The 23,531-nt window shown below is 44.1% G+C and overlaps 2 protein-coding genes across 3 annotated transcripts; one reads left to right on the forward strand and one right to left on the reverse strand.

Moving 5' to 3' along the window:
• Nucleotides 1-3,734: 3,734 nt before the first annotated feature.
• Nucleotides 3,735-15,681, forward strand: PDCD4 (programmed cell death 4; the record flags this gene model as incomplete). 2 transcript variants are annotated; one of them, XM_079536201.1, is made up of 11 exons in its annotated part: nt 3,735-3,774; nt 7,014-7,313; nt 7,877-7,971; nt 9,588-9,701; nt 9,932-10,153; nt 10,424-10,521; nt 11,902-12,016; nt 12,799-12,906; nt 13,858-13,968; nt 14,424-14,563; nt 15,621-15,681. In XM_079536201.1, 11 exons carry the CDS (start codon nt 3,735-3,737, stop codon nt 15,679-15,681), a joined length of 1,404 nt encoding a protein of 467 aa, XP_079392327.1. The 2 variants fall into 2 exon arrangements, with proteins under 2 accessions (XP_079392327.1, XP_079392328.1); XM_079536202.1 differs by having other exon boundaries at nt 7,017-7,313.
• BBIP1 (BBSome interacting protein 1) lies at nt 14,592-17,254 on the reverse strand (the record flags this gene model as incomplete). Its single annotated transcript, XM_079536203.1, has 3 exons — nt 14,592-14,849; nt 16,952-17,133; nt 17,209-17,254. 2 exons carry the CDS (start codon nt 17,252-17,254, stop codon nt 16,964-16,966), a joined length of 216 nt encoding a protein of 71 aa, XP_079392329.1. The 3' UTR covers nt 14,592-14,849; nt 16,952-16,963.
• Nucleotides 17,255-23,531: the final 6,277 nt, after the last annotated feature.

Here is a 23,531-nt window from a genome sequence, read left to right on the forward strand (position 1 = left end):
CATTCCTTTTTCAGGTCATAGTGTTCTAGAAATCAGAAATTTTGTACTGCAAATCTAGACAAGATTTTCAGTGGTTGATAACCAGGCTGCTAATAGAGACGTGCAGCAGAAGAAAGGAAAAACACTGTTTCCTTGTCTGGAAAAGCGCTGGTTGGTTCAGGAGTTTTCCTCTTCTTCTGATTTAATCAGATAGCTTTTGGGCCTTGGAAGTGATCCAGCCCTAAATATTACAAGAAAATCCTCCAGCAATTTTACAGAATGCTTTAAAACAGGTAGTAGCAACAGGCAGGATGCATTGAGGTGTTATTTTGTGTCATCTTCTCTGGTGCGGGTTCCTGTTACTGTATCACCTCTCATTCTGTCATCACTCCTGGCTGCAGAATCTCTTTCAGCTCCTCTGTCTTGCTGTGGGGAAGCTGAATTCCACGATCTTTGTTAATGGATAGATTCTATTTTCCACATCTCAGTGATGATGCTGTAGCATCACATGCTAGGCAGTGAATATGCAAAGAAAAAAGTAGGAAATATTTTTTGATTGATGAGAGAAACATCTTTTGAGAATCCGCCTTATATGAAGAAAGGCTTGTGTGATCATGCCAAGCTGTCCTGCCTGGAACATGGCCGGAACTCGGAGTTATCACAAACAAGAAAGATTTTCTTTCCATTGTGTCTGCTGGGGGAAGTGTTTATCACTAAAAATACAGCAATCATGCCACACAGTCCTTTAAAAGATCACTGTTGTTTTGGTTCTTAAACTTCCTTCTGATGATTCATGCCGAGCAGGGCCAATAAGTGAACACAGCAGCACTTACACAAGGGAAATCTGGCTGCAGTTCAGACTGATTTGGGGTAGAAATACATTGGAATTATATGTAAAAAACAAAACAAAACCTAAAACCAACAGAAGTCAAGTCGTAATGTTGTAATTCCCTCGCTGGCAGCTGAAGAACCCTGTGGTGTTGTGCACTGAAGCAGAATGGCTGCTCAGGGCTCTCAGGCGGGACGGACTGCAAAGGGAGAACAAGGGCTGAAGAAGCTGTTGGGAGGGGCTGAGCAGAGGCAGAGCATTTGACAATAAAACAGGCTGTCACCTGTAATCAGGTGCCTGGTCTTAGGCACTGTGGATAGAAAAAAGGGTAGTGCAAACTAATCTGAGGTAGAAAACCTGTGAGCCGGTGGATGGTATGCAGGCTTTGGTTATCAGCGTGCGTTAGCAGCTTTTCCTAACAGACCTCGCAAAAAAACGTCGGCTCCGGGACAGCCGTGCTGCTCCTGGGCAGCCCCTGTGATGCCCGCACAGAGGAGGGGCAGAGAGGTGCTGTGTGAACGGAAAGGGCCTGAACCTCCCCCCTCCTCCCGTTAGCAAGGCATGGACGAGGTGATGCACCAATTTTCTCGTGGCTTTGTTTAAAACATAGCAAATATTGATTTTTTACAGTAGGAGCACACTCTGCTGAGCAGCCAGGCCCTGCGCAAGCAGGCTGGGCAGGCAACGAGCGCAGCTGCACAGGGAACCCCGCTGAGCACCGCCCGCTCTACCACACGAGAGGCCCTTCCCGCCCCCACACCGACGCGGCCGACATGTTTCCCCCCCCGCCCACCGTGCCTTTCCTCTCCTGCCACCCTTTTCCTTTCCCCACCCACCCGCCTCTCTTTCTTCCCGCCGATTGGCTGCGGCATCGGGCGGGAGTCAGCCAATCGGCGGCGCCGCTCTCCGCCGTGTCGCTGGGGGGAAGAAAACAAAAACAAGCAGAGACGGGGCGCGCGCGGCTTGGGGGCGGGGCCGAGCCGAGCTGAGCCGCCGGTAACGGTCCTGCCTCGGTGTGAGGGGGCTCGGCAGGCTGCCCGCCAGGTATCCGGGCCGCGGTGAGGGGCGGCTCTCCGCACCCATCGCTGAGGTAACCCCTCGCTCAGAGGGCGGTGGGAGGCCGTGAGGCGGCGCTGGGCCTGCGGCGCGGCGCGGGGCGGGCCGGCAGCGGTGGCTCGGGCGGCCGCAGGCTGTGAGCGCTGGGAGGGCGGTTTGCGCGGGAGGGAGGTGCCGAGCGGCTCCGTGTGGCGTAACGCGGCGGATTTTATCCGTACGGTGGTAAGAGCGACGTGCTGGAATTGGAGCGGGGCAGAACCCGGGCTGGGAGGAGGCGTTGCGGAGCTGAGGGCGGTCGGCATGGCAACGGGGATGGTGGAGCTCGGTTATTCCACGTCCTAGTTACAGACAAAGCGGGGTGCTGCATCCTGACGGCGTATGGGGGCTGTGCTGACTGTTATGCTGCCATATGGGGAGGATTTCAGTTAGGGCTCCGTGAGGAAAAAGTATGCCTCTGCCTCGAAGGGAGAGCCTTGTTACTAACGGTGAATGCCTTCCTCTTGATTGTTGTTTAATGCCGGCTTTGTGTGTTGTCTGCTTTTTATAAGAGGTGGACCAACAGATGGAACATTCCACTAGGAAGAACGAAACTGTTCTTAGGAGGTAATTTGCTCTGGTTAGATTGAAGTCTGCTCAAGGAGGCTTGTGGTCAGTGGTGACTGGGAGCGCTGGGAACACCTGAGTGATCAGCTGAGGTAAGTTGGGAGCATATTTACTTAAAAAAAACAAAACCTGTGGGCTGGGGAGGACTTCACAGTCCATTAAACTGTTAACTGTTGAGACAGATGTTGAGAAATAACCAGATCATGAGAGCTCAGCGCTGTGCCCTAAAACGGTTACTTTATTTTCAACGGTCTGGGCTGAATCATGAGCAGTTAATGGTTCTGTGGTAGGAAAGTGGGTATGAGAGGGAAAAACAAGGAAAGAAAAGCGGAAGGGAGGGATGTCGTTTGGTGTCACAATGTGACAGCTCAACTGTAAGCAGTTTTCAGGGCAGCAAAAGTGAGAAAGGGTCTGAATTCTTGTGAGATGGACACATGCCAATGGTACTTGCAGTGCTACAGGGTGATAAGTGAAAATCTTGCGGGTAAAAAGGTGTGTGGGGATTCATGAGGCTGCACTAATTTTGTGTAAGTAAAGATGGATGGGATCCTTTTCACAGTTACCTGTGGTCATTTGTAGAATAGCAGCTGCTAGGAAGAGCGAGTAACAGAAAAAAGAGAAGTGTTGGGCTGTATCCCTTGCTGATTGGCACAGAAGCGTGTGAAAATTTGGCAGCTGTACATCGACATAGTGTAAAATATAAAAACTGTGTTCCTGAAGGGAGCAATTAAAAATGTCTTGTTTTCTAAAGGTTTGTCTGAACTTGATAAAGTGGTATCATTTTATCACTATAGTTCAACTTGGAGACTGTTTGTCTTATGGATGCAATTACAACATTAATGCTGTATGCTTATATAGATAACTGCTCTGCAGAAGTGAACAGTCTCAAGTTGATAGAGGTCACTTATCAACTTAAGAAGGCTGCATATGGAGGGCTTTTATCCTAAACGTAATGGCTTTTATCCTGGTTCCACCTTTATAAGCAGCAGAACTGACAAGTGCTAAGACATCAAGGCTTAAATAGACGTGTTTAAGGGTGGTGCTTTCTCATGTTACATCTTCTACCTTCCCAGGAATTTTTCAGTGGATACTGGTAGTTAATTATAACTTAAAAAACGTTTATTTTTGTGGGTGAAGCCTTTGCAGTTCTTTATTCCTTCAGGAGTTACTCTAGTGCTTTTCTTCCCCCTAAGCTTCTCCATTTTTGTTTAGGCCTTGAAGGGAGAACGTTAAGACTACATTTCATTGTCAGTTCTGTTCAGCAGCGATGGAAATAGAAAAGCAGCATGTTTACGTTAGCACAGTAGGTAAGTAATGTATTCAGTATTCTTTTTGCCTAAAATTGCTTATCTGACCTGAGCTGTTCTCTGTTGTAAGTTGCATTTCTGGTTATTTTAAAAATACTACTACTATATATATATATACATATATATATATATATCTTCATCACATATTTACAGAATTGTTGTTTCATCTATGTATTACAGTATCCTGCTTGATGTTCATTTTGAACCTCCTTTAAAAGCAGTCAGACACTTAACATATCTCTAATAAGTTACTGGATAGTGACTCTGGACTCCTTGTATGCTATTTCAGTAGTGCAAATTTGAAGACAGAGGTAAATTCAAATGTGCAGTATGAAGGTACATTTAGAGGTGCAGGTTCAGCCTTACCTTTCTGTCTAGCTTAAGATTAGAAGAAAGGCTTGGCTAAAGTGAGCAGCAATGGGAAAACATTACTGAACGCATGTTATGCTGTCTTGAAATTGATGACTTTGTCCACATAAGAAGTGCTACATTATGCTTAGTCCAATTAATGCAATGTCAAGTTGTGAGGGTCTGCACTGACCTTCCTACGCCGGTGAGTTGTTGTAAGTTTTAAATGATTTTTAGAAAAAAATACATACAGGTTAAGATGATATGTGACACAGCTGAAGTTGCATCATTTTTCCTATGAACTCCTACTTTAAACCAGAATCAGTTCACTGTAGTAGGTTGCTTTTCAGCATTTTAGAATTACATTTGGGTGGTAGAGGAGAAGCTGTGAGATATCTGAACAGATCTAATTTGGTCGGATGAAACTTGTGGGTAGGGAAGTACTTGCTGAGTGTTCTTTTTGGTACTTCTTGCTGCAGAGTACCACAGATTTTAACTGGCTTAATAGCAGATTAACAAGAACAATTTGGATAACTTTTTAACACATGGCAAGTAAAGCCTTAGAGTGTACAGGACATGTTGTTGCTTGTATGTGTGTGTATAGATATGATGCCACAGTGAGAAGCTGAAAAAAAGCATGTCATTTGATGTGCACATTTTATAAAAAATGATTTTTTAAAAATAAAAGTATTCCAAATTAGTAAAAGCTGAATCTGTTTTCTCCAGAGTAATGAGGTAACTAATAGTGGAGGGGCAGCAGGTCACAGTGTTGTACAGAAAGAAGCTGCAGCTCCAAGTTGTATGCTGCTATATTAAATAATAAATACAATACAGTGTGCAATTTTAAGTCACGTAGGCTGCAAAGGATTGCATTTAGTCTCAAACCTGAGATCAGGAAGGTGTGTGGAGACTGTCCTGTAGCCTCACTTTTTTCCTTAGCAAGGAGTGACTTGTTTTCATTAATTGGTGACCATTTCCTTTGAAAACTGAGGGAGAATGAAGTGATCAGTGAAGCGTGGGGTCTAAACTGGAGAAACAAATGGGAGGCTGGGCTGGGAGTTCAGTTAGCTGAGATGAGCTGGTTCTGCAGAGGGCTCCCTGGGGAATTCACCGAAGAAAACCTGTTCTCTTCAGCTTTGCTTTTTTGCCCTGTGCGAGCTTTATGCAAATCTTTCATTGTAGTTTTAAAATATTAGACAAACTGAGAATGCTTGTTGTGGGAATGTTTTTCAGTAAAGGGACGTGGTTTTTCTCTTCTTAGCTTGCTGCAAGCTTAAAGGGAATACTTTTGTGGGAGTACAAGCTTAATACAAGAGTACCTGCGTTACTGTTCAGCTGTAGCATTCACAGCTGTGTGCTCCTGAATCTGTGATCATGAAGCAGGCAGTTGCATCACGCTGTCATCATTTTGTAGTGCAGTATCCTCTTTGATATGGATATGCACTTTGAGGTTAGAAATATGTTATTAGAGTACTTTGCTTTCAAAACTCATTTTCATGAGCCTGTTTTGAAACGAGAAAGTACAATTCTGGAGCTATTGTCAAGTGGACGTTTTTAATGGAGTGGATTGGAATGGTAAAGTAATATATTCAGCTACGTTCAAATCACAGTTTAAAATATTCTCCATGTTGTGGGTTTATGGCTATGAACGTTTCTGTGAAGCAGGTTTGGCACAGCTGGAAAAGCAGCTTCTGTGTGCCTCATCTGTGTGCATCCTTGGGCTGTGGCTGGAAGTTGTATCTGTGAGTCTTCTGACTGCGTGAAAAGGAGGCTGTGTAACAGAGCTCAGGTCGTTGCCTTTGTGTGTGTCTTTAATTCACACGGAGTCCCAGAGTGCTACCTGGAATATTAAGCAGGTCCTCAATTGCTTTTCTTTATTATTATGTATTATTCATCTTCATGAGTTGAGGAAGATGAAGAAATTACAAAGACTTTGGCACTTAAAACATTCTACTGAGTTTGTGTGGGAAGCTTCTTTGTGAAATAAGACTTAATCCATGTATAAAATTTGGATCTGACTTCACAAACGAGTGACATTATTGCACTTCTCAGTGCTCTGAAACATTTGTGGGTGTTGTAAGAGGGATTTTTTCCTTCTACAGAGGGTGTTTTAAAAGGAGACCAAGCTAGTTAGTTAACTGTTACATATGACTGCAGCGAGGAATAAACCATGGTGACTTTTAGAAACAGTCTTGCCTTAGCAGACAATAAGGAACAATCCCTAGGGAAGTGAGATCATGTTGGTTCAGAACATTTATTCTGAGTCTTTGTTTTCAAACTCTCCAAGTTTTGTATTAAACAGCTTTTTTTTCTTTCTTCAAAAACAGAAATTAAAGCAATCTCGTACGCAGGCTTTTGTGTGTCTGTCATTGATTTTCCAGACAGTGAGCCATGTTTGAAGTTCCTTGAATGAGAGGAATGCTGGTTGATGATGTAGGAAATTAATTACAAAGTCACTGTGGTGACTGTTCACTTAATGGCATTGAGTTCTTACAACATTCACTGCACGGACAGTTGTTTTTTTCCACAACAAGCATTGAGTGGGTGGAGTGATAACCAGTCACATAGGTCTTATGCACTGTGGAATTCTGATAAATTGTTTAACAAGGGTGGAGTTTTCTGTGGTTTACCTATTTATAAATGGTTCATTCGTTTGCTTTCCAACTATTAACATAAGCTCTGTTTAGATTGTGGGTAGTATGTGTAAGGGGATAAGGAACTCCTTATTACTGTGATGGGTAGACACATCTAAATAAAACACCACCATTTATCTGTTGGAAGTAAGAGTAGTGTATCATGTTGTAAGCCATTTTAAATGCAGCGTCTTCTGGTATTTTAACATAAACCAGTTCAAAGCAATAACAGATTTTTCACTGTGTTTTCTTTTAAAGAAGTGGAGAATCTGAGTGATGCTCTGTTCTCCGGCGATGAAGAAAATGGTGGCTCTGAGGAACGAAAGACTGAAATCAACGGCAATTGGATTCCTGCAACTTCAATTACCGAAGCCAAAATAAATGCTAAAGCAAAGAGGCGGTTGAGGAAGAATTCTTCAAGAGATTCTGGGAGAGGAGACTCTGTTAGTGAGAATGGAGAGACGCAGAAGGCTGGGCTGGTTGTACCAACAAGCCCTAAGGGGAAAGTCCTGGACAGGCGCTCCCGGTCTGGGAAAGGAAGAGGTCTTCCAAAGAAAGGTCGGTGTGGTTTGGTGATGAGAGTAGCTGGTAAAGATTCTGTCCAGAATGCAGTGCTGGTGTTTTTATTGAGAACTGCATTCGCAACGCACAGTCTTTGTGCAAGCACTTGGTTCTTTGTTAGTGGCAATAGGAGTTAATTGCAGGTGGAATCTTACCAGGAAAAAATTGTGTGTATTCTTAAATAACTTTAAGTATCTTTTATTAGTAAATTGAATACACAGGCTTGAACTGTTGTGGTCAAGTGATTCGCAGAAGTGTTACCAATGTAAACCGAGGGCTTGACTATATTTAGAAGTACAGTTGTTTCAACCTTCGGTAATTCTTGTGTGCTTCTGTGCACGCTGCTTTTAATATCTTAGTGGAAAGTAACGAAAAGACTGGTTGCTGAATGTCATACAGATGCCATTATGAATGTCATACTTCTGCCATTTTCAGCATATGTTGCCAGAGTCAGTGGCTACAAGCACACCTGTGAGTGAAAGAATGTTGGGTTGTGTTCAAAGTCTTGTTTGTAAACTGTCTGTCCTTGCTTAGTTTCTTACTGTTCTGTATTTTGCCAGGTGGAGCAGGTGGTAAGGGAGTCTGGGGAACACCAGGTCAAGTGTACGATGTGGAAGAAGTAGATGTTAAGGATCCTAATTATGATGATGACCAGGTAGGCAAACAAATTTCTTTGCTCAGTGCTTGTTTTGATTTTATATTAATTAAAATTACTGTGATGCTCATATTAATAAATGCTTAATCTCCCAAGTTATATGGATGTTTGACTGGCTGTATTAAGTACTCGTTTGTTTGAGAATGGATTATTGACTTAAAGAAGACTGGTATGGAAGTGTTGCAATATTTAGCATGCACAGGTCTTACACCCAAGCCCTCCTTCTGTGCCTGACTAGGCAGTGTGCTTTTCCCAGGTGTGTTCTTCTCTTGCTGGTTTTCATGGAGGGGAATGCTGCAGTGCTGCTCGGAGTTGCAAGCAGGCACTGTGTTGAAGTACAACATAGACTGCAGTTGGGAGTTTAGCTCTTGAGGTTATCTGCTAGGGGTTTCTTTCTTCTTTGTATCTCCAACACTGTGGATACAACATCTTGTATCTTCTTGGTGCAAACACTTGAAAGTGGTATGAAGTTGAGGACCCGGATTTTCTGTTTATTTACATATATTTATTTAGGATATGTTGTGGAAGATTCTGCTTTACAGCTATGTAAACACCAACAAAAAGAAAGCAATTTCCTCAATAAATTTTTCTCAGATTAAATCTCTGAGATTACAGGCACAGATTATTGATGTCTCTGTGACATGCATTTGTGAGACCATAAATAAAGCCCTTGTAACAACAGCAGAGTGATGGTGGTGTTCTTTGAGCTGCAACTTTTTGTTGTAGCATAGCTGCTGAGATGATGCTCTGTGGGTATCTTAGAATCCCTTCTTCCACCAATTCATTGCAGATTAGCAGACAGCTATTGAAAATGAAGTTGATGATTGTATAAAATAAGTTTGTATGAAAATTGAGAATTGCATTAAACTCCTGCTTAGCTTTTCTAAGATTGTAAACAAAGTGTTATGATAGAAGAGTAGGCTTTTGGATTTCTGCTGTAATTCTTGGTCCTAGAATATTTTTTTTCTGTAAGTATCAGTTGGATATTTCTTTGAAACTGCAGCAATCTGTAATATTGCTCTGAATATTCTGTAGTCTGTGAGGAACTGAATCACACTGGGGAGTCCTGGCAGTGCTAGAACTCTTTAGGACCAGTTGCTGCATAAGGTTTTCCTCTTAGGGAATAGCTTGGCTTACAGATGTTCTGGAGGTGCTTTCTCTGTCTGGCAGATCTGTACATGCTGTCACCTGTCTGATCATGAAGACCCCCTGAGGAAGGGGGCAGACATGCAGGCTTGCTGGCAGAAGTGTCAGTTGCAGGGAGATGCTAAAAGTTTAATCTTGTGGAACTGATAATTCTGTGGGGCTGGGGTAGGAATTTCTGTCACCCTCCCTTGAGTAGCAGGGTACTTGATTCTGTGTTCACGTGGTGTCAGAAGAATGCTAGGACCAGAGCGTGGAGTATTTACTGTCATTTAACAGTGAATTCAGTTAACACTGAAATCAAAATACAAGAAGTTTAGCCAGCACTGTCCACACTTCAACCATAGGGACATAATCTGATACTTTCTGTTGGAACACTGACTATGAGGACTAAAGCATTAGAGGTATAGATTGTGTTTTGATGCTGTTAGCACTTCATAAAAATCTTTATGTTTTGTTTCCTTTTGAAATAGGAGAATTGTGTCTATGAAACAGTAGTTTTACCTCTGGATGAAAGAGCATTTGAAAAAACCTTAACACCGATCATACAGGAATATTTTGAACATGGAGATACCAATGAGGTTTCGGTACGTCATGTGCTTTACACTTATTTTAGGGGACAAACTTACAGTGCACAAGTGAGTCTCGAGTGCTAGCTGTAAATGAGTGTTTGCCAGAAAAGTGCATTGGAATACCTTAGCAGTTAATTCATGACATAGGTAGAAGCATACGTGTAATTGTGGAAATATTTGTTAACAACGTACATTTCTATCATGGTGAGATTTTAACCTGTTTTCTTTTACAAATTTTATTTTAGGAGATGCTGAAGGATTTAAACCTCGGTGAAATGAAATACAGTGTGCCAGTGCTGGCTGTTTCCTTGGCACTAGAGGGGAAGGCCAGTCACAGGGAGATGACATCTAAGCTTATCTCTGACCTTTGTGGGACAGTAGTAAGCAAAACTGATGTGGAAAAATCATTTGACAGACTGCTAAAAGATCTACCTGAATTGGTGTTGGATTCTCCCAGGGCACCACAGGTATACCGACAGATTTTTGTGTTGGTCATCGGAAGTTTTTCTTTTTAAATTGTGCCTAAAATTGATGAAGCAAAATGAAGTAAGACTGTATTTTGAAAAATAGCTATGGAGAGTCTTCCAGTTTGTAATCCCTGTATCCAGTTCCCCAGGCCATGCTTTTACATTGAGGTAAAAAATAATGAAATCTGAAAACCAAGCGTATTGTACTTGTCTGCTTGAAACTGTTTTCAGATTCAACTTTTACTTAAAAGTGCTTCTGTTTTGTTGTAGTTGGTGGGCCAGTTCATTGCTAGAGCTGTTGGAGATGGGATTCTGAGCAGTACTTACATAGATGGCTACAAAGGCACTGTGGATTGCATCCAAGCTCGGTAAGTTTCTTGCGGTCTATAGCTGTGGTTTTCTATTTCAAATGCCTAAGAAAACCAGGAATTTGGGACATGGGGACAAACCATCTGGTTGTTAGAGTTCATTTCTAATTTCAAGCAATCAAAAACGCGCAGACTGCAATAACAACAAAACCCAGATTTGCTCAGGTCAGCTAAGAAACGCTGGAAGTGCCTTAAAAACACACGGATATGTTTAGGTCAGTTTGTGGGGTTTGTTGTCCCACTTCAGTTTGAATGGGGAGCCTGAGCTGAAACAAGAAGTGGTTATAAAAGGTTTTGTCTTTAGGAAAAGCTTTAATGTGACTAATGAGTTACAGTGTCAGCACAGCTGCTTTAAAGTTGTTGTGAAATACACAAGGGATGAAGTGTTTTGCTTCATAAAGGTTTCAAATTTGTATATTTTGTAAGTTTGTACATTTGCAGTATATTTTCCTAGAATGTGGCACTTTATTCATCAATAAATGTTTTCAGTTCCAGGCTGAGATGTTTCAAGGAACATCAGAGAGAAGAGACATTGTAATAATTAGCCATGGTTTTTTTTTATTGTTTCTTCTCCCATAAGTGTTTCAGACTTGGATAATGAGGTGCTGAACTCCTAAAACTTACAAAAGTTCCATTTGTTCTGATTAAAGCTGCATACTTCTAGGAAGAAGGCCAGGGCTGAGCCGCCTAATTTGGGGGTTAAAGTTGTGAAAACTGGTAGTCTGTTACACAAGTTTCTCTTGTGGTATGAAGGATTTTAGCCTGCATATTGCACATCTGGGATGTTTTGCTGCCACTGCAATTTTTTGGTCAGTCTTTGCTGCCTGTTAAATCTCAGTGAATAGCTGTTTTTTCACTAACACTAATATGAGCACTGGGAGATAACTGGTCCTTTTTTAGCCAGATAGTGCTTAACTGGATCTGCCATTTCTTCTGTTTCTCACCTACTTCAGTTTTTTCATCTCTTCACAACTACGTATTTGCCTTCTGAAGTGCTGTTCGAGCTTGAACTCCAAAGTTTCACAATTTTTTAGATAGCAAATTTATTTCAGCACAAAAGTCACTTCTGTTTTGAGATGTACCTGCCAAGCTGCATCCTTGGAGCAGTCCAGCTACAATTCATCTCTGGAAAAGAAACTGTTCTTTCCTTTGAGAGCACTTCAGGTTCTGCACTGATGATTCAGACCTCCTGCCTTTGCAGGATTCTTCCCTGTCCCGAGTTCAGTATAACCAAGAGTGTAAAGGTGGTGTGACCTCTTCCCAGTCAGGATCACTTTGACTGAAGAGAAGTGATAGATGTGGTGGGGGGTTGCTGTGGATGTTACAGGTGTCTTTCAATGAAGTTTCCTCACTTGCTAAAACACTGCCTTTACTTTCTAGAGCTGCACTGGACCGAGCCACCGTGTTACTGAGTGTGACAAAGGGTGGAAATCGCATAGACAACGTGTGGGGCTCAGGAGGTGGCCAGCAGTCTGTGAAACACCTTGTTAAAGAGGTAGCTGACTTTTACAAGTCTCTTCCCTCCAGAGTTTACTCTTTAAGCTTATCTAGTTTGGGATGAGCAGAGAAATACACATATTCTGCAGCTAAATGATGTTTGGTGTCATTTTTAAACAAATGTTCTTATTTCAGTTTGTTTCATACAAAGTAGGTTTTGAAAATCGATGATCATTTTGCTGATAGACGTGGCTATCATTAGTGACCAGTGGTGGAAACATACTGGTTCATATTCTGCATTGCAAGTGCAGTTATTCTTGCTTCAAGCTAAACTTCAAGCACTTACTGTTAGGGTTTATAGTACAAAATGGTGAAGTAATGTTAGATTACAAAAGAAGTTTATTTCTTGGCGCCAGTGACTAAAAGCACAGCAATAACTTGAAAATAAAAGAGGCTGGAAGGATTGTGAAAACTTAAGAGATTCATGCTATGAAGTAGGTGGAAGGTTTAAAATAGTCATGATGTAATCTCTCGTGCTGTGAGTGCAGCAGATGATAAAGAGTTCAGGCATTAAGATAAACTGACAGTCATCACTTGCAGCAAAGCTTTTAGTGCTAGCACATCTGTATTATGCTACAGAGAGAGGTATTGGGCTTACACTGCGTTTCAGGTTGCTGTTCATGCCTCAACTTAATTACATTTACTAGAACTCTAGCTGCAGGTTTCAGGAGCTGGCTTGCTACTAGGTTGATCACAGATCACCAAAAGAGTTGGTGAGACAGCTTTTAAATCTTGTACCTAACTAGTGATGGGTGTTTTGCTTGTTTTAAAATGCAATAGATTGATATGCTGCTGAAAGAGTACTTGCTTTCTGGAGACCTGCTGGAAGCTGAACGTTGTCTTCAGGAACTGGAAGTACCCCATTTTCACCATGAACTTGTATATGAGGTAAGGAGAAATGGGTCCCTTTAAGGTGGCCAGTACCACCAACAGGTTTTGTTTTGATGTGGGTATGCATGCAACTGGAATTTGAAGCTCAGTTGCAAGTTTTGATGTTACTTAAATAAATTATTTCATGTAAAGTTAATGGTTTATATGCTCACTTGTGTGTTGTGCAACAAGCTGCTGGTCCCTCTGGGAAGACCCAGAATTACATTTTGGTTGTTGGGTTCAGACAGACATCTGACAAATAAGAGCTTAGCTTACTTTCTGCTGAGGAATACCAGCAAAAGCCCCAGGTTGTATTGGAGTTTATCTCCTTTTAAATACACATTACAACAGATTTCAGACATCTGGGTATACTAACAGGTGTTACCTGTTTTTGTTAAGTTGTAGTTTCCTTTTCAGTGTGGAACTGTTCCATCTAAGTACGTGTAGAAGGCTGAGATAATTCAGAACCACGCTATATGAGAAAGAACTCTGCTGTATCTAGTACCTGAAATGGTTGTTTACCAAGAAAGCCAAACACTCAAAGTTATAAAATTATCTTTTCAATAAATTGACTCCTTATTCTAGGATAGAAAACGGACACCTGTTGTTGATGGGGTTTGTGGAGACTGGTACATTTTGAACTTAGGAGTTCTTGTTCTAGAATCCTAGATACAAAATTAATTGCCGTCAGTGCTGCAGCAGCCATGCAGATGCAGTTACGTACCCCTCACAGTAGGCAGCGCTCTTCACTCTGTCTGGTCCTTTCTCTTTTTTCATACCTTCTATCTTTACACAAATAACTTTCTATCAGGCTTTCCTTTCAAATTGGGACTGCTTGTAGCAACTGGACTTGTCTCCCAGAAAACACAGTGTTATGTTCACTCTTCTTTGCACGTGGGTATGCTTACACAGCATGTACTCGAACCACTATTTTCTTTTCAGTTAAAACCTCTGCATGGTTTGTTTTAGGCAATTGTGATGGTTTTGGAGTCAACTGGAGAAAAGACCTTTAAAATGATGCTGGATTTGCTGAAATCTCTCTCGAGGTCTTCTGTCATTACTATGGACCAAATGAAAAGAGTAAGTATGGCATTGAAAGAATGCTGGGCAAGATCTTCAAGTAGCTTCTATTTTCTTTTAAACGCTATTTGTAATTTATTGCATCTCTCATTGAGATGTGTGGCCTTCACTCTATCTACAGGGCAGAGCAATTAATCCTTCTTCCTTGTGTTACTAGCAGCTAGGCTATCGTATGCAGTCTGTACTGTCTGGATTTCTGTCTTTTTAAGAAGCTGAAATACTCAGCTAGTGTATTCATATAGATACGCTGTTGTGTAACACCAGCTCTTGGAACTGGCTGGTATGACACCTTGCTTTGCCACTAATTTGCAGGTGTTCTGCTTTCAGTTTGTTGAAACTGCTTAAAGAATACATGAAATTGCATTAAAAAGAAGTCATCTTCTGAGTGCCAAAAGATGTTTAGAAAACTGTAATTCTAGAACAACCAAACCATTATTTGCATCCTTAAACTACAGGGCTATGAACGAGTTTACTGTGAAATACCAGACATTAACCTGGATGTGCCACACTCCTATTCTGTGCTTGAGCGGTTTGTAGAGGAATGTTTTCAGGCTGGAATCATCTCCAAACCACTGAGAGACGTCTGTCCTTCAAGGTACTTGTTTTATTACAAAGAGGTGCTGGTGCTCAGTTTGAAAGCAGGATCTTATAACTTGGGTGTGACAGGCTGGTACAAAGACTAGGGAAGGTGGAGGAACAAAAAGAGCAGGGTGGATACGTATCTGAGGGAAGTAAGCCCCTGCTGGAATCCCCGGCAGCGTGCTTATGTGCTGCAGCAGATGAAGGCCTGCCTCTCCTCTCAGTTTTGCTCATTTGCTTGGCAGAGATCAGTGCAGTGGAGCTGGAAGATTCAGGAGTTTTAATGATCCGTGCAGACAAACCTGAAGGGGAAAACAAAAAAAAGTTTTAAAACAGTTTAAAACATTGTAAACTGAACTGAGTTCCAGGATTAGACACCAATCGTAATGTTTCTGTCAAAAAGCAACAAGGCATTTATGTGGCAAAATCTCTACATCCCTGATTTAAAAAAAAAAAAGACAACCATGAGATGGACGTATACTGTAGTGTTCTCTGTTTTATTATTGTTTTACTGTAGCTAATCAGTGTTCCATATTTTCAGTCAGAATACAACCTGTAAATTTCATTTCCTATGGGGAATTCATAAAAGTTTAAATTTGATGCTAAAACTATTCATGATTTCATGCATCAGAAATGCTGTCAGGTATTTTCCAGTCTGTCTGTATCTCAGTATCAACTTGCACATGGGTTTGGTAGGGCTGAAAGTCGTTGCTGTGACAAAAGCTGGATTATACTGCAGCTCTCATCAATATACTGAGGTGTTTTGAGCTTGTATTTCAGTTTGGGGTAGAAAAATATCATTTTTAGGCTTTCAAGCTAGCAGCTTTTAGAAGTGTGAATGGTAATGTTCAACGTTAAAAGATTAGGAGAGTAGAAATTTGAACAGCCTAATAACCTTAGATGTAGCATTCAGGTGCCTTAGTTTGCTAGTGATCAAGACTCATTCTGCTCATCTCATACACCTCACATTTGGCTCCCAAGACCAAGAGAAGATTTTTCACAATGACAGATGAGCAGAAGATGTGATGCTGCTGTACACTTGCTGAAAATATACTTTCTACTTTTTTTTACAGGGGCAGGAAGCGTTTTGTGAGTGAAGGAGATGGAGGCCAGCTTAAGCTAGAAAGCTACTGAATGTTGGAACCAACTGCTGAAGACTTAAAAGCTGAAAGGGAAAAAAGATAGGTATCTATATATATATGTACAAACACACAGGCCTTTTTGGCACGTGTGCATGTATGTATGTATATGCATATATTATATACCAAATTTCTAAGAGTTGCTTAGCACAGTTCATATTTTTTTAAGAGCACATGTTTTGGGTACAGATCATTTTTTTTAAATAGTTTTATAAATTTCAGAAAGAAAAGTTCTTTCTCCGGGCATCCAGTAGACCAACTGGCCACTCTGTTGTGGTGCCTTCAGATAAGCTATCTTTTTGTAAGTGCCATGTTTATGACCTGTCATTCCATGTTTGCATCCACGTTTGACTGCCGCTGTTTCTTTCAAGGACAGTGTTTTCATTGTACAATCCCTGATTTATACAGAGCTTTCTAGAAGGGTCAGGTTAAGCCGCTGTGATCCCCTTCGTTGCTGCTGCTGAAATACTGTGCTTTGGGAGGAAAAATAGCTGTTTCTTTGTCTTAAAGAGCCCAAGAAATGAGAGCTGGGTCATTGGACAAGTTCACCTGTTCCACTGGTCGGTTTTAGATATTCCAGCCAGCACGTACCAAACCGGTCCTTTTTTCTATGTAACTGGAAAAGTGAAAAATTCTGGTAAAAACATATTAAAAATATTTTTTGTGAAGCTCTCCTTCCTGCCTTTTGCTTTTAGGCTGTTCTAAACTCTGAAGCACGTGTACTGCGCAGCACTTCTGTCACCAATATTTGTATTACAATAGGTGTTAAGTACAGAATGACTGACAGTCCTGAAGGGGACCCATAAGGTGTGAGTCCAGCTGCTGGCTCCACACGCGATCACGCCACGTTCAAGCCGTGTTTCTAAGAGCAGCGCCGTGCCGTGCCGTGCCGTGCCGTGCCCGCTGCCCTGGGGCAGCGCCTCTCTCTACCCGCCCCTGCCCGGCCGCAGCTCTGTGCCGTTCCCCGGGGCTCAGTCGCTGCTCTTGCAGAGCAGCAGAGCTCAGCTGCCCCTCCGCTCCCTGGGAGCAGCTGAAGTAATTAAACTAACGGTACGAATGTACGGTGCGGAATTAACAAGCCTTTTATCGCAGTGCCCCTGTGCCCTCTCAGTGCTGCACCGCGGCCTCAGGCCGTTGAAGCCGCCGGGGCGCAGCTGCGGCTCTGCGGGAGGAAAGCCGCCTCCTCGGGCCGCGCGCGTCCGTTCGCAGTGCAACCGTGCGGGAAGAACGAGACGAAAGGAGGCCCCGGGCCGCTCGGCCGGTACCTGGCACCCCGCCTAAGGCTGCGGCTGGGGGCCCGCAGTGCCTTCGGGCGGCCGCGACGCCTCCATGGCCGCGCGCTGCAGCTGCTGCAACTGCTCCAACTTCTCCAGTGACACCGATTTGAGGGGCAGCACCTTCGGCTTGCACAGCACCATGCCGGCAGCGTCCTCCACCGACAGCTGCCCTGCGAAGGAGACAGAGCAGCGCGTCAGCCGCCTCGCGGCGGTGCCCGTGGCCGCGTCCCGCCCGCCGGCCGTACCTTGTTTGGGCAGCACCTCCCGGAACGCGCCCTTACCCTCCGGCATAGCGGCTTCCGACCCCACGCGCATGCGCCGGGCTGCCCGGAAAGCCACAAATCCCGGCGTGCGCCGCGCCCGCACGCAGTGCATGCTGGGGGTTGTAGTCCTTGGGGGGGGGAGAAAGGCGTCGGCCGCCCACCTCCGCGGTGGGCGCTGGAGGGGGAAGCAGCTGGTTCTGCAGCGCGGCGCCGTGCCGGCTGCTGTCGGCGCACGCTGGCTCGGCTCCGGCCGGCCTGCCTGAGTGCGTACAGCCGGCGTGGCCGCGAGGCGCGGGGACCGCTGCTTTTCATAAAAAGCCAGCGGGTACCGACCGACGGGTGGGCTCTGCCCGGTCTGACGCGTTCCCGAGTTCGTCTCCGGGCAGCGCCTCGGGGTTCGTGGGGTGAATCACGCTGCTGGTTAGAAGGTAAACGCCGGTAAAAGCCTCGAAGGTCGAGGGCGTAAATGCAGCCAAACCAGCCCGGCCGGTGCGCCGGGATCCCCCCCGCAGAGCGCGGATTTGCATTTCCGAGCTCCCTCCCGCCGCTCTGCAGCAGCTCGGCGCGCAGCCGTGTGCGGAGCCGCCTGCAGCGCGGGGCGGTGCGGATAGGTTCGGCTCACAGCCCTCGGGACGGGCCCGGCCCGCCCTCCGGAGCTGCCGTACCCCAGCTCGCGCCAGTGAAGTTGCCTGTGTTCCCCCACGCACTGTTTGTGTTGGCCGTGGGTTCCTTGAGGGTCTGCAGGTAACAAAGTCTTCACAGTAAGGGCGGTGAGGCAGTGGCACAGGTTGCCCGGAGAGGCCGCGTGTCGCGTCCCTGCAGACAGCCGGGGTCAGGCTGGATGGGGCTCTGAGCACTGATGGAGCTGTAGGTGTCCTTGTTCAGGGCAGGCGGCTGGACCCGATGGCCTTTAAAGCTCCCTTCCAAATCCAGCTTCTTAATTCTGTGATAATTTCTGTGCTGGCCATGTGCTTCCCTCTGCTGTCTGCTATGGAACCTAAGGCACTCTATGGTCTACGGTAAGACCTGGGATAAACCTTTAACTTCCAGTAAGCAGCATCTCTCTGACAGTTATTTAAAGCCTGTCTGCATTGTTCCAGAACTATTTCCTTTTTCCTCTAAGGCAACCTACAGTAGGAAACTGACGGTCCCTCAGGTAGCCAGCTTTCACTTCTCTTGAAGTCTTGCCTGCTCGTTGCATTTGGGGCCAGCAGAGCAACCTGCAGAGGCTGAAAATGGGTCCCCGACTTCCTGCCTTTTGTGGAGTCGGCCAAAGATAACACTTTTGGTTTGGTTTCAGACGGCCCAGAAGTGGGCTCGCTTCTGCTGTGATTCATACGTTCCACTTGCAGGTCAAAAGATTGGCATTGGTGAGACTGTAAAATGGATGTGCTTGCTTTGGACATCCTTCTGTACCCTTTGAAGTGCACAGAAGTGTTCTCACTGATTTCAGTGGGAAAAGCAGTCTCTCTGGTGTGCTCGCTGGTGTGCCAATTGGTATTTCCTAGTGATTGGAAGGGAAAGGACGAGGGCCTGGGGTCTGATTTATGAAGACTATGAATGTTTGCAGACCAGGGCATTTTGCACATCACATACAATTTGCAGATCAGTGACTTGGTAGTTTGTTTTAACTGATCCATCTAACATCTTAACTCTGGTTAAAAATGAATGGAAAAGACAGCCTGTTACGAATGAAAATTGTGTGCTGTGAAACCACCAGTTACTCCTGTGGTAATAAATTTGGTCTGCAGAGAAAGAGAAAATGAACTGAAAGCAAAACGTTGAAATCAAATTGTGGGATAGGTTTTTTGACGTTGTGGATGATCATGAGGATCGGCATCTGTAGCAACCAGAGCCCATCTCAGTCCTGCAGGGAGTCGCTTTGTAAACGCAGTTTTCCTGCCAACGAAGTTTGTTTGCTTGGTGATAAGAAACAATGGTCAACTCGATGTGCTACTTAAGCATTTTAGTGCTTGAGAAGAGGAATCCAGATTTGTGCTAAACCTATTTTCTTAGCCAAATGCCGGCTTGGCAGCCCATCTGGAAAGCTGGTAGCACCGAGGCAGAGTGATTATGGGGATTGTTTTCAGCAGTCTCTGGTAAGTCTGCTTTTAAGAAAGTTCTTTCGTTAAGGAAAACGCAGTTCTTATCTTCGGGATTGGAAAGATTGCATGAGAGAAAGGCACGGGCATTGCTGGGTGCTCAGGGTCATACTTTTCAAGGTGCCTGAAAAGCAGTGATGGTTTTGGCTTTCATCCACTAGAGTGATATTAGCTGCAATTAACTGATATTCCAGTTATATATGAAGGACTCCATTTTTGTTCTGCTAAGGAAAGCATAGTTATATTGGTTTAAGTTGGTTATTCCATTTCCTACATCTGGGGGTTGTTGTACTCTAATACATGCTCTTTTTCTTATGGTAGCAAGACGTGCTTGCAGTGGGACAGCACGATCGGTGTGTGACCTCGGGGGGCACCCAGGCCTGAAGTTGTGCCCTCACTGTGTGCTGTGCCTTGGGGCGAAGCCAGATGGTGTCTGACACTGGGTGAGCAGACTTCCAGAGACAACGCACTCTAGGTTCCATCCTTTTTTACTGGTGTTGCAAACAAGTTATTCTTGTACTCTGCAGAAAGCCTCACGACCACAAAACCAGCAATAATTGTATAAATGATAAGCTTGTCTTCCTCCTCCTTTATCCAGATATTCTGAGTGCGACGGACAGCAGAGATGTGCATTGCTGGAATCCAGAGAGTTTCATAATGTGGCAGTCGCTTGCTGCATATGCCACTGCATAAATAAGACAACATTTATTTTAAGTACTGAGAAACATTCTAAGTAGAAGAAAAAAGTGTTCAGGTGAAGCCAGTCCCATTTGTTTACAAGTCTTGGTTTTTGTCTTCATACATATTAAATGCTTTTCATTTGTATTCTGATTTTTTGAACCTTTCAAGTTCATGCTTTCCTTCTTTTTTTTCTTTCTTTTTTTTTCTTTTCGTGCAACAAGCAAGTCTGGATTGAGACCTTACTTTAAAAAGGAAAATCTGGTTGAACGTCCTATATAACCATGCAACCCCAGACAAAGGGTGTTTAAAAAATACACTTTGAGAGAATTGCTCATCTTGAGAGCAGTTTTCAGCTCTGAGTTTAAGTAATTTAAGTAAATACTTCGTTGACAGTTTAAGAAGCTTTTAACAACACCTATCTCTGTTTGCTTTTCAGGGAGGTCTCTCTTCTACTCTTGTGAACATTTAGAGCTTGTTTCACCTCTGTATGTGCTGATGAAGTCAGAAATGTGGTGTACCAGCATGACTAACGTGTGTTGAATAATGCATACAGATGCTTTCAGAAATGCATGCACAGATTTCATGCAGTTGTTCCCTTAAAGCTGCTGAGCAGTAGGGGGGGTGCAGAGCTGTCCTCAGGGCAGCAGGAGGAGGTGGGTTGGCATCCAGGGAGGAGCAGAAAACCTCTGTGATTCCCTGAGGAAATCATAAATGCCTTCAAGGCCTTAAGCTTGGTAGCCTGGTGTTTAACCCTGTGCTTGTTTTTGGAATGCTGTTAACATATAAGTGATTTCTTCTAGTTCAGGCTGCTGAATATACTCATTTTAAATTCGTTGTTGTTTGTTGCAGTGCTGTTCTCAAGCTGTACACATCAAGACAAGGAGGAGACATCCTTCCTCAGCTCAAAGATTCTGTCTCTCCCTGCTATGGATGCAAGTACGAGCGCCTGGCCATACGTTCCCCAGGGTGCACAGACAGCTTTCTGACCAGCTGCTCTCCCTGCTCTATCCCTAGCAGTAACATCCAGGGAAAGCAGAGGCCGACTGCTGTCCTGTGGCTGTGTAAGAGCCCCGTTCTGGGCTCGCAGGCTAGGTGCTCCAGAATGGCGTTTCTAGGAGGTTGCTGCTCCACTTGTGTGGTTTCAATCGCTTAAGTCTTTGGCCTTGTGCCTTGAAGTGCCAGCAGAGACATGCTGTAATTGCCCGTAAACGCACCTTCTGTCATATCATTGTTTAATTATTCCAGCTTCTCACCGCCACGCACTGCTTACTGTCTCTCCTGCTATCTTTATTTAATTGAGTGGAAAAAGTCTGAGACTTGTGCTTCACTCACGTCGCTTTGTATTTATCCAGCATCACTGGATCCTGCTTTGAAGTGCCAGCTTTTGTATGCAGAAGTCAGTCTTCTATACAGAAAAAATAATGTCCATGTCAAAAGCGTATGTTAGAAATAGAATCAATATTTTAACATATGGTAAACTCTGGCCATAAAGCTCTTAACACAGTCAGATGATTGTATTATTATCCTTTGAAACTTGGCTCTGCCCCTGAGAAACAAGGAAGGGAAAGAAAACTCGAATAACCAAGCCCTTGTCCTCACGGTGCAGGACTGTTCTCAGTCTGTCGCTTTGTCTGTGCCACTTCTTCCTTTTCTGTCTCCCAGCTCTGTTTTCTTCCACATTGAATGCATTCAGCTCCAGGAGCCTTCTTTCCTCAGCCCATCCCTATGGATCTGTTTTAGGGCAGTACCAGATGTCAGTTCAGTCCCAAGATTCACCCTGCAACATCCCCATGGGAGTTCCACCACCGTTTCAGACAGCTCTGTGCTTCTATACCAAGCCTTGCAACTAACCAAATATTAATGTGTAGAAAAAAATAATCTGAGATCTCTCCAATGCTCCCCTTGTCTGTATGGCCTGTAAAAGACTTGGCAGCTTGTTGGCTGCTTTTCTTTCCTCCCCTTCCCTGTGTCAGTGACAAATGCACATTGTTTTTCTGGTCTTCAGTTCAGCTTTCAGTCTCTGAGCCAGAAAAACGCTTTGTGCAGCACCTAGCACACCAGATCAGTATCAAGGCAGCTGTGTGCTCCTACACCAACACAAAATATTAGGGTTGCTGGCACTCACTCTGGCCTAGTTTGCCTCTCTCCTGGCAGGAGTTTGATGACGTCCTCCTGGAAGATCACTGTCCATCTGAACAGATCTAGCTTTCAGGATCCTATTTTATTTCTTCATAAATCGTCAACTGAGATTTTCATTTGCAGGTGTGCTCCTTATAGCGTTCGGCTCCTTGACTGAGCCAGCATCATTTTTGGGGTTGTACTTTCCGGCTTCCCATAACTGTAAGGTTATTCATTTCGTACTATTTTCTGATTTGTTTTATTTTTCATCCGTCTCTTTCCTGCTGGAAAGAGCAATTTATATAATGATTTCACTGTGGAATTGACTTCAAGCTTTACTGCTATTTGTCACCGTTCAGGAAATCCATCCCTGGCTCCAGAAGAACACTCGGTCCCTGCCGACAGTCTGAAAGAGGGAGAGAAAATAGATAGCAGAGCTGCAGCTATTAAGACCAACAGGCACATATTTTATTCCAACTCAGTTTTCCATTCCCAAATGCCTTTTGAAGAAAATCTTTTTTGTTTGAGAGAACATGAAGGAAGGTTGTGGGTACTGGTGAGTTTTTTTGGGGGGATGGAGGGTTGTTTTGGTGGTGATGGTTTGTTGTCGATGTTGTTTCATAGGGACTGTCCTGTTCTCGCTCATCTCCATCTTCTTCCACTTTTCAGGCAGCAGGCTCACAACAGTGACAGGATGTCATCTAAGGAAAGCTGCTGCTGCTTCTGGCCTTGGTTAACCTGTTGGTGATGGTGCTTGCCTGAGCATGGGGCAACTGGCTTTTCACACAGCTCAGCATGGACGTGTTGCCACTCCCAGTAACTTTTAGGACACAGTCGAGTTGTTTTTCCTGAGATTACTGTACCCATTAATCTTAAGAAAAACATGTAATAAAACTGTTCAGCCTTCTTGGGGCCACCACTCCCAGAGACCTTTCCCCCTTTTGGCTTCTGCAGTAGCTTCTTTCCTTTGGCTTTGCAGCTTTATCAGCTAGAAATGATAAACTACAGAATTGGTTGGCTTCAGGCTCTCTTTTTTGCAGGATAGGCTATGCTTGTGCCTATTGAGGAATGGAAGATTACAAAGGACGAGGGGGAGATGGAAGGCTGCTCCCTCTTGTACACAGTGCAGGGGCAGGATACAGCCTTTTATGAAGTTCAGCAAAGAAAAGCTTGGGCTGCACACCGTGCCATACCAGTCAGCCTGGTACTAATGTTCCTGGACCTTTGAAGGCAAGAAACGACATGCAGTGTGAATGAAATCTAAGCCTTGCTGCACCACAGCACTGGTGCCAGCCAACTTTAGAAGTCTGATGTGAGAGTCAGGTGAAGCAGGTAGCATGGCAGGAGATGCCATGTATCACCTGCAGGCATGTAGATCTGCAGTGCTGCTACAGCATCCAAGTC

This window comes from Tetrao urogallus (genome assembly GCF_951394365.1).
Source record: "Tetrao urogallus genome assembly, chromosome: 5".
Lineage (NCBI taxonomy): Eukaryota > Metazoa > Chordata > Aves > Galliformes > Phasianidae > Tetrao > Tetrao urogallus.